At 35.9% G+C, this 10,125-nt stretch overlaps 1 protein-coding gene across 1 annotated transcript; it reads right to left on the bottom strand.

The window, feature by feature from the left end:
- Positions 1-357: 357 nt before the first annotated feature.
- On the bottom strand, positions 358-9,473 carry TMEM126A (transmembrane protein 126A). The gene is made up of 5 exons (XM_045557223.1): positions 9,216-9,473; positions 6,989-7,090; positions 2,310-2,503; positions 1,194-1,308; positions 358-598 (listed from the first exon to the last, which is right to left on the bottom strand). The coding sequence occupies exons 2-5, from the start codon at positions 7,081-7,083 to the stop codon at positions 415-417; spliced, it is 588 nt and encodes a 195-aa protein (XP_045413179.1). The 5' UTR covers positions 7,084-7,090; positions 9,216-9,473; the 3' UTR covers positions 358-414.
- Between the last annotated feature and the right edge of the window lie 652 nt (positions 9,474-10,125).

Below are 10,125 nucleotides of genomic sequence, written 5' to 3' on the forward strand. Positions count from 1 at the left end.
CTAAGATTCTATGGATTAGTAATACCTATGGAAACACTTTGCATTGAGAAAATGAAGTAAAAGAAACATTTGCTATAGAGTATTTATACATTTTTTTCATTTTCATTCCTCTTTGGCTTTATGAAATCTTCAGTTACAAGTGGCTGTATAATTACTCACTTTTTCCTCTTGTGTTACAGTCCAAACTCAATGCTTAACATAAAGAAATGGAATGAGCAAGGTGGAAGAGATAATATTTGGCAAACTAGTGAAGTCATGCTCTCAAGTGGGTAGCCTTTATGGGATTCAGCCTTTGTTGCCTAGTTGTACCTTGTGATAAATTACAAGTCTATGTTTATTCATAACATTAGACATAGGTTATTTTTACCATTTTATTTTTTTATGAGTACATATTTGCTTAAAATCAGTGAACTTTTAGGTGCCAGGTTCAGGTAACTGAAGGGCCTTTATAAGGAGTTTATATTGTCGAGATCCAAGGTATGCTGCAAACACAGTCTGGAGCAAAATGGGAAATAACATCTTTCTAAAGACAGGCTTAGAAATTCTAATCCAGTAAGTTAAGATGTTTCCTTTCTCTGGTAGGAGAATTGATTGATACCTGCAAGAAAATAAAAGACTGTTGTATCAAGTAGCAAACCTATGTACAATATATATATGTTAACCCTAGAAGTCTTTAAAGATTGAGGTCATGCTACACTCTTTAGCATCCATTAGTCCTAAAAACTGTCCTTCTGTTTTCTTTTACCCCTTTCTCCAGCTCACCTCTGGAGGCTCATATAGCATAGATTGCTAATGCAAGAGTGAAACAGAGAATAACCATTATAGCTAGACAATTTTTGGCATTTTCTTTTAGTGCAAGTGCTCAAACTTACCTAAGAAAACTATTCATATAATAAAGCTTTCATGTTAGGCATAGTACTGTGTGCAGCTTTGTAGTGAACATTCAGTACACAAATTAAGGTTAGTAGCATGACTACACAGTGTGAGAAAGTTCTAGAACTATTTCAAATTCTTGAGAAGTAAAATTTGATTATAAGAAAAAACAAGTCTTATTAACAACTCATCAAGAAGGTAATGTTGCCTTTGGTCTAAATGCCTTAAAAACAGAAAATATATTTGCTGTTTTAAGTTATGAGTTTTCTAGTTAACGACATTATAAAAGTTTTTAATTGATTATGAGAAAACAGTCCTACCTGGCTGCTAGGCCACCATTCACAGGGATAGCCAGGAAAACAGGATACAGACCACCCAAAACAAGACCAACCAGTCCACCCCGAGTTACTGTACAGGTTTCACAGTTCAAATCACCTAGGAAATAAATTCATTCTGGAATTGAAGGTCATAATAGTCAAGCAAACATAAATGATTTAAAGAATGCAAAATGCACTGTATCACAGATATTTTTAAGGTAGTAACACAGCAAATGCAATTCTACAAGGCATGTTAAAAGGATCAATTCCATGTATGGGTAACCTAAAATAGCTAGGAATAACTGATGGTTAAAACCATCTTAGGAAAAAATTTCTCTTACTTGTTTTGAACTTGCATATAATAATCTAAGGGTTTGGGCTATTTTTAGCTTTCTGTACTTGTTCTGTGTTAACAGACCTTGCCTAGTATTTTCACTCAATCTATTGGACAGTAGGTTTCCCTTAATTATAAAAATTCTTTCCACGTTGGTCATGGGAGTTCAAACAAAGTATCAATTTAAACAAATTTGGAGCAGCACTTAACATAAAGAAAATTTAGATGGACTAACTTTCCTAGCCCCCATGGTAATATTTTTATTTGAAATCATTAATCAAAAGATTTTTTGTGATTAGCTATACTCAAAGCACTAAGCACACATGGCAAATTTTCAAAAGGAAATCAAATCTCCATTTATTTAATAAATCTTGTATATGTATTTAGTGCTTTGAGAGATTTACTACATAAAGAGTCTTATTCCCATAAAAATATTTTTCCCTTTAAGGAACTCCTCTATAAAATATAAATTTAAAAATTCTAAGGTAGCCAGTACTTGAAAAAAAAAGTTTCCAAATATTTCTTACTCCAAATGATCACTGTGGGGAAGGTAAGTTAGACAAAGCAAAAGTATTTAGAACTGTGTATATCCATCTTAGCAGTAGACCATGCTAATATGAATTAGTGGCCCCACTACATAGGGAGGTTAGCATGATTCAATCTTATCCAAACACTCAACTACATTACAGCATATAGCTACTTGATATTAATGCTTAAGTATTAACTAAAGTTGCAAATAACATATACCAAAGCAAACTCTATCGTGATAGTGAAATAGAATTTACCTGTGGTCAAAGGTAAACTTACAAAACTTGTGTAAGCTACCTGTGTTGTGAAAAATGGGATCACTGCCATTGGTAAGCCAGCAGCAATACGAGCCTGTGTCACATTCAAGGTGCGTCGAAAAAGACTGTTTGCTATTAGGCCACAGAGAGCAGCATTAAGTCCAATATATGTTGATCCATGATCAAGTAAATTCCTGAGAGGGTAAGAAAAAATAACTTTTTCTTTGGTTCCATTGTGTGTGTCAGTTCTCCAAATCTGGCATGTGTTACAGAATTTACCAAGACTTTGGAATATAGTAACTGGATACACCTATTCCTTACAGCTCTGTAAAACCAAAGTCTTAAAAAAAATCATTATGTTTAACCTATATATTAATATTTTTATTCTAAAAGTCTTCTGGTCAACACTTTAGGATACAGTAATACATTCAGATTTTGTTAAATGTATTTTGTGATTTTGCAAAGGATATTAGTATAGAAATTTCTTCCTAATTATATAGCAAGGCACAGCTGAAGCGTCTGATTTGCATACCTCTGAGCTCCCATAATAACCAATATTTACCTCTCTAGCACAATATACCATAAGGTAGTACTATCTTATAATCATTGATTTATATGTCAGGCTTCCCCACTAGTCTGTAAGCAATTTGAAGACAATGGGTACAAAGGTGTTTTCAACTTGGTTTCAGCAGCACTTGACACAGAAGGTGTTGAATAATGTGGAGTTAATGTGTTTTCATTCACTATTCCCTGAAGCATTAGTGTCAGTATTGGGAGATAGGGGAGTACTAACATTTAATCAATACTCTATGCTAGGTACTTTACAGCAACCCATTGATGAAGAATAAATTGATGTTTTGAGATAGTGGCAATGGATTTTAAGCCAAGGTATGTATGAATTTATAACCCATGTTCTATACATTCTTTAGTTTTGGGAAAAAATACCTAACATTATTGCTGGTTATTGAAAATACTGACTCCATTTCAAACTTTTCAGCCTACCACTTCACTTTGTCACTACCTGCATTGCCATCTATGATGCAGACACTCTTAAATTTCTCATTACTCTTAACTAGCCAAACTAGCTACACGGTATGCCCTGATCTGTGGTTTACACTGACTTTGAAACAGCTTTTGTAGGAACTCCTAGTTAAGCTCCCTACATAGTGTAAGTTATTACTTTTCCTACTTATCACTTTGCAATCATAATGATGCCTGTCATTTCACTTACTGAGAACCCACTACATGCAGCAGACTTAGTACTAAAGGTGCAAAAAATTATCGTCTACCTTCAAGGTTTTCATAGTTGACTATCATTGGAGAAGAAACATAATGAAACTTGAAATATAACAAATCTATAAAAATGGTAATGGCAGTACCAGAGAGTGGCAGTACAGACACTTAGGGTACACAAGATAGCAAGAGTGATAGCAACCTAGAGAACCCACCAAACCACCACAGAAAACATGTAAATGTGAAAAGCGTGTGTTTTTTGTGATGGTGGAGGGAATGAGAAACTTGAGTACTTCCTCTAAAATATTAAGTTATTTCATCTTCATAACAATCATGAAATATATCTTATCCCCATTTTAGTAATAGTAACCAATGCTCAGAGACATGAATTATTTTCCCATATTCCTTTAAATGTTATACATAAAAATAAACCCACATTTATATACATTTTATATATATAAATAAAAACATAGTGCAACTGGAATCTGAATAGCAAAGTTTGCTGTCTCTGAACCAGATTTTATATAGCTAAAGTCAAATTTTTTTTTTTTTAGTTTAAGTATTATGGGTACATAATATATTTATAGGGTACATGTGCTGTTTTGATACAGGCATACAATGTGTATTAATCAAATCAGGGTAATTGAGGTATCCGTCACCTCAAGCATTTATCATTTCTTTGTGTTAGGAACATTCCAATTTCATTCTTTTAGTTATTTTAAACTATAACTTACTGTGGATTATAGTCACTTTGTTGTGCTATCAAATATTGTTCATTCTATCTAACTATATTTCTGTACCCATAAACCACTCCCACTTCCCCACCCCCCAATACTCTTCCCACACTCTGGTAAACATCAGTCTACTGTCTCCATGAGATCAATCGTTTTAATAGTTAGCTCCCACATATGAGTGAGAACATGTGAGGTTTGTCCTTCTGTGCTTGGTTTATTTTACATAACATAATGTTCTCCAGTTTCATCTATCTTTTTGCAAATGGCAGGGTTTCATTCTTTTTTATGGCTATGTAATGTTCGATTGTGTGTATATACCACAATTTCTTTATTCATTCATCCGTTGACGGACACTTAGGTTGATTCCATGTCTTGGCTATTGTGAATAGTGCTGCAATAAACATGGAAGTGCAGGTATCTTTTAAATATACTAATTTCCTTTCTTCTGGATATATACCTAGCAGTAGGATTGCTGGGTCATATGGTAGTTCTATTTTTTTTTTTTTTGAGGGACCTCCATACTGTAATCCATAGTGGTTGCACTAATTTACATTCCCACCAACAGTATAGCAGGGTTCCCCTTTCTTCACATCCTAGCCAGCATTCGTTATTGCCTGTCTTTCTTATAAAAGCCTTTTTAAGTGGAGTGAGATGATAGCTCATTGCAGTTTTGATTTGCAATTTTCTGGTCACTAATGATGTTGAGCATTTTTTTTCATACACCTTTTGGACATTTGTATGTCTTTTGAAAAATATTCAGATCTTTTGCTGACTTTTTAATCACATAATTTGATTTTTTTCCTATTGAGTTGTTGGAGCTCCTTATATATTCTAGTTATTAATCCCTTGTCAGAGGGTAGTATACAAATATTTTCTCTCATTCTGTGGGTTGTCTCTTCCCTTTGTTGACTGTTTGTTTTACTGTGCAGCTTTTTAGCTTGATGTGATACCATAAAGTCAAATTTTTCAGTTAATTCAATTAGCACAAAATTGTTGTTACCCCTTGCCAATTTTCCAGAAAAGTTCCTATAAAACTAGAAACGCATGACTTTTTGACAAAAAAATACACAGGAAATAAGTAGACACATAACATAGTAAGACCAAATTTAACAAATGGCAATGAAATATGTGGTACATGAAATTACTTTGTAGATCATAAAGTGAAGTTTTTGGTATTAAAAAAAGCTCCATACATTTAAGAACATACCAAGTAACTGTTAAACATATCTACTTGTTTGATAATGTAAGAAGGAATGAGGATTCAAACTTAAAGATAAAATGGAAATGAAGAGAAAAAATAGGAACTAAGCAAAGATAATAGGACATCGTCATCTGCCCAGTTTAGGTGTCAATGATTGAAAGCAATTTATTTCCTCCTGCAGTTGCAGCTCCCCCATGCTCTCCTTTCTAATTTGGTGAAGACCCCAGTGACACAGCCTTTCTTTTCAAAGCTGCCACTATCTATTCTCTTGCTTGTGTCAATCTTTCTGGCTTCCTCTACCTTGCTGGCCTGGAAACATGGACACAGGTCCTATTTTGCTTTAAAAGTTTTCTGTTATTTACGTCAGGAAAACAACTAAAAGGGTGTGTGTTGGGATGGATGGGTGGAGAGATATGTAGAGTTTTTGAAATCTCATCACGTTATTACTGCTCTTGGTTTATAGGTTCTCCCTTGTTGAGATGGTGTGCTGATCTTGGCAGCAAGATCGGAATTTGTGCAATTTTCATTCCTGAAAGATAATAAGATTATGCCTTCAAATATATTTCAAATCCATCCTCTTTTCATCTCAACTGCTACCACCCTACTATCTCCACTCACCAGGATTACTACTCCAGTTTTTCTACTAGTCTTGGTATTTCCTTTCTCTCATATCTTAAATCTGTATTCCAAAAAGCAGCTGGAACGTTCTTTAGAAATGTTAGATGGATCACATCATTCCCCTGCTTAAAATCCTTCCTGTTTCTTATGTCCATTTCCTTTGTACTTCAGTAACAATGGTTCCATAAATATGGCAAACCCTTTGCTATCCTGTGGCTAGGCATACGCCATTTCTTCTACCTGAGATACTGTCTCTCCCACCTCCTCAGGCTGGTTCCTTTTCATCCTTTTAAAGTCAGAGAGACCTTCTTGACTGACAAGGTCTAAGAACATTTTGTGAAAGTGCAATGTATTAAGAGTTGCCTGTGTTGTCTTGGATAAGCATACTGTCTATATATTCCTTGTATTTTCTTTTTCTCTTTAATAATATCTTAAAGATCTCTAGCCATGATCCCATTTTCTCTGACATTCCCTGTCTAGCTATGTGTGTGTTCCATGGTACTCTTTTAGACTGATAAGCTAATTCATTTCATATTGATAGAAATGAATTGAGAAAGAAGACATTTTAAAAATTATTTTAAAGTTTTATTTAAATAGGCCTGTAAATGTTACATTTTACTACACTCTAAGCTGAATGGAAAAACTAAATCATTATCAATGAGCAATGTGCAAAGACATGAGTTCTAGCCTTGACTTCCACAATTAGCTATGTGGTGTTGAGCAAAATGGTTAATCTCTCCAGGTCTTGGCTTTCTCATTCAGGCAAGAAAAGGGCTCAGTTTCCTTCTGACATCCTATGTTGTTTACACTCAAACCACCAGATAAATCTGAGGTAATCAGTGATGGAAATCCACCCAATAAAAAGATATTTTTAAATTAAGAAGGAATCTTACCTTTCTGATTCTGGAAGCTGGTTAATTTTTGTGAGTATAATACTCAAAATTGTTGAGTTTTCCTCGCTAGTATCATCTGGCTTATGATTTTCCATCTTGAGCCTTAAAAAACATAAAAATACCACTTTTCAAAAATGTACCTCTATAGAAAAACAAAAAAAACTTTAAAAGCCTGAAGACTACATACTTAATTTTAAAAGCACTGTAGAGTTCATAATCTGAAAAATCAATGCATATGTACCATACTGGGGAAAACTAAAACCAAAACAATAACAACAACAACAACAACAAAATAACAAAAAAACAAAACGAAGTGAAACAGAAACCAGAACATGAAAAGGAACACATAAAGCTTCTAGGAAATACAAAATATCTTCATAAGCCTTAAAAATATTTCCTTAACAATTCACAAATAGCACTTAACAATAAGACTTATAAAACTAACATTAATATTAAAATTTAGAACTCATGGTCATCAATAGATACTATAAAGATAAACTATTGTTGGAGAAAATGTTTGCTTGCAGTACAACTGACAAAGTAGTTAGTACCCAGAACATATACTCAACTACAAATGAACGACAAAGAAAGGTAAGCAACCCTACAGAAAAATTGACAAAAGATTTGAACAGACACTTCATGAAAAAAGGAAAGTCAAATAGCCAATAAACATGAAAATATGCTCAACTTCATTGAAATTAAAATCTGACAATTCTCATTACTGGCAAGAATGTGAGGTAGCTGAAACTCTCATATGCTGCTGGTGGAAGTGTAAATTGTACCCTAAATAGGTACAAACACTTTAGGAAAGAATTTGATATTTGGTAGGTAGAAGATACAGATACCCAGCAATTTTACTTCTAGTATACCCTAGACCAGGGATCAGCTAACTTTTCTCTAAAGGACCAGATAGTAAACATTTTAGGCTTTGCAGGTAACATGGAGTGTTTGTTTAATTTTTTTTAACTCTTAAAAGATATAAAAAAATCATTCATTCTTAGCCAGCTGGCTGTACAGAAACAAGCTGTACGCTGGATCTAACCTACATGCCAGTAGTTTGTTGATCTCTGCACTAGTTAGGGTGAAAATGGTGAAGGATGAGTTTTAAACAGCAGATTTGCCTCATTTACAATTTTTTTTAGAGACAGAGTTTTGCTCTTGCTCAGGCTGATCTTGAACTCCTGAGCTCAAGAGATCCTCTGGTCTTGGCCTTCTAGAGTGCCAGGAGTACAGGTGTGAGCCACCACGTCCGGCCCATTAACAAAGTTTTAAGCAGATCTGGCTCAATAAATTTCAGGGTAACAGTTAAGAAAAGCAAAAGTTCAGGGATAACAGCAAAGGACAACATGGTTTTATGGTAAGATTTTTTTGTTTCACTATCATTTGCTACAATTTACTGCACTAATTTAACATATATTTATTGTTACCTGTTTTAAATACATAAGAAGTCATTTGGAAATACTGAGTGCATTGAAATTCCACATCTCTAGACTTAAAATTAACCTAATAAGTACAATGCAACCTTACAAACTTAGGTCTAGGTTTCCAGGACTCAAGTTTTTGTGGGCCTTGGCTACAATAACATGATAGACACAAACCCTGCTGTACAGGAGCTCTGAGTGATTTTGTGTATGGGGTGGAGGAATGTATTTTGTCAAATTCAGTATATATAGAGAAAGTGTATAATGTATATGTCAGAAATAAAATGATTTCCTCAAAATGTTAAGCCAAATGCTATCACTCCTATGTTTTACATATTGGTGAGGTTCTGAGTTCCATGAAATATACAGTTCTAGGGTGTGTCTGAAGTCACCCTTAATTCAGTATAAGTCCTGACGGGGCAGTCCCTGTAGGACATCGTGCCTTCGTTATTAGTAATACATCTCTATCAAAGACAATGCCACCTTTAAATACTACAAACATTTCAAAAGATTTTTGCGTTAGCTATCTCACATCACTCTTATGCGAGCTCTGAGATACAGGAAATGTGTAAAGTGGGACATCTGTGACTCTGTTAAAGTGGCGGTAAACTCGGGATTAAATTCAGTCACGGAGAATTTTCCCTTCTATTTCCTTCTGGGAAAGTGAAGAGACGGTCAGTACCGTTGGGCCAACTCCCCTCCTCTCTGATCTCATTCCCGCGCTGCTAGTGGCAAGCGTGTCACCTCGCTGTGCTCCTCCCGATATCGAGACATTTTCTTCACCCGTTTTCCCCGAATGTCAGTACCTTATGCTCTCCGTCTTCCAGGAGCCGCTCCCGCCTCCGATTTTCGTCAGCCTCGCTGGGCCTTACCGCAACCTTTGTTCAGCTATACTGGGCGCAGCCATCTTGAGCTGACACGTGATTCGGCCTGGGCGGGCGCGGGCTTGCGGCCAATAATTGGGCTCCAGGACCTGGTTTGCAGCCTAAAGCGGCTCCGGCTAAGGGGCTTCAGGCGGGGGGAGGTGCTGGGCGGGTGAGCGATGAGGTTGGGCCGGTTGAGATTGTGATCTTTTCGCCTACCGCCGCCGCCATAGGACAGAGCTTGTAGAGGTTGTGAAATTTCGAAATATAAATGGGTGACCTTCACTTTCCGCTTCCATTGAAAACCTACCTTGGGGACGTTACTTAATTTCCTGGTTAATAGAACTTACCTCATGATGTTGCCATTGAGTATATGAAAACTGCACAGCTTTTGGCATTCAATAGCTATTCAAGTTAAGAAGTCAAAAAGGAACTGAAATTTCTTTGCGCCATCGATTTTCTACTCTCCCTTGGCATTTCAGCTCCCTGTGCCATGTTATGATCTAGTTGATTGCCTCACCATAGTCTGAGCACCTCAAGAGCTGGAGCTTGCTTTTCAGAGAATTCTTGGTGCCTTCCAGAGTACTGTTTATTTGAAAGCGGGGTTGGGTTAATGTGGCTGAGAGGAACTGTTCATAGAGGAGGGAGCCTAGTGTCGCCATCAGTTAGGACAATTGAGAACCAAAGTCCTGGACTATGCTTCTGAAGACCTTTGTCTCAGTTCATATCTTCTTTCCTCCTCTATAAATAGGAGAGGAAGTAACATTCTCCTTGACTATGTTGTGAGGATCCAATAAAAATGCTTAACAAGGTTGCTTTGAGAATCATTGAGCTTTATCAAAGGAGAACGTGT

The sequence above is a fragment of the Lemur catta genome, chromosome 7, assembly GCF_020740605.2.
Source record: "Lemur catta isolate mLemCat1 chromosome 7, mLemCat1.pri, whole genome shotgun sequence".
NCBI lineage: Eukaryota > Metazoa > Chordata > Mammalia > Primates > Lemuridae > Lemur > Lemur catta.

Excerpts from the sequence above, each read along its gene's own strand:
- TMEM126A (XM_045557223.1), bottom strand. The coding sequence starts at position 7,083 with ATGGAAAATCATAAGCCAGATGATACTAGCGAGGAAAACTCAACAATT. Across the intron at positions 2,504-6,988 it reads CAGCTTCCAGAATCAGAAAG|GAATTTACTTGATCATGGAT; the intron begins GTAAGATTCCTT and ends TTACCCTCTCAG. Across the intron at positions 1,309-2,309 it reads AAGTTTACCTTTGACCACAG|GTGATTTGAACTGTGAAACC; the intron begins GTAAATTCTATT and ends TTTATTTCCTAG.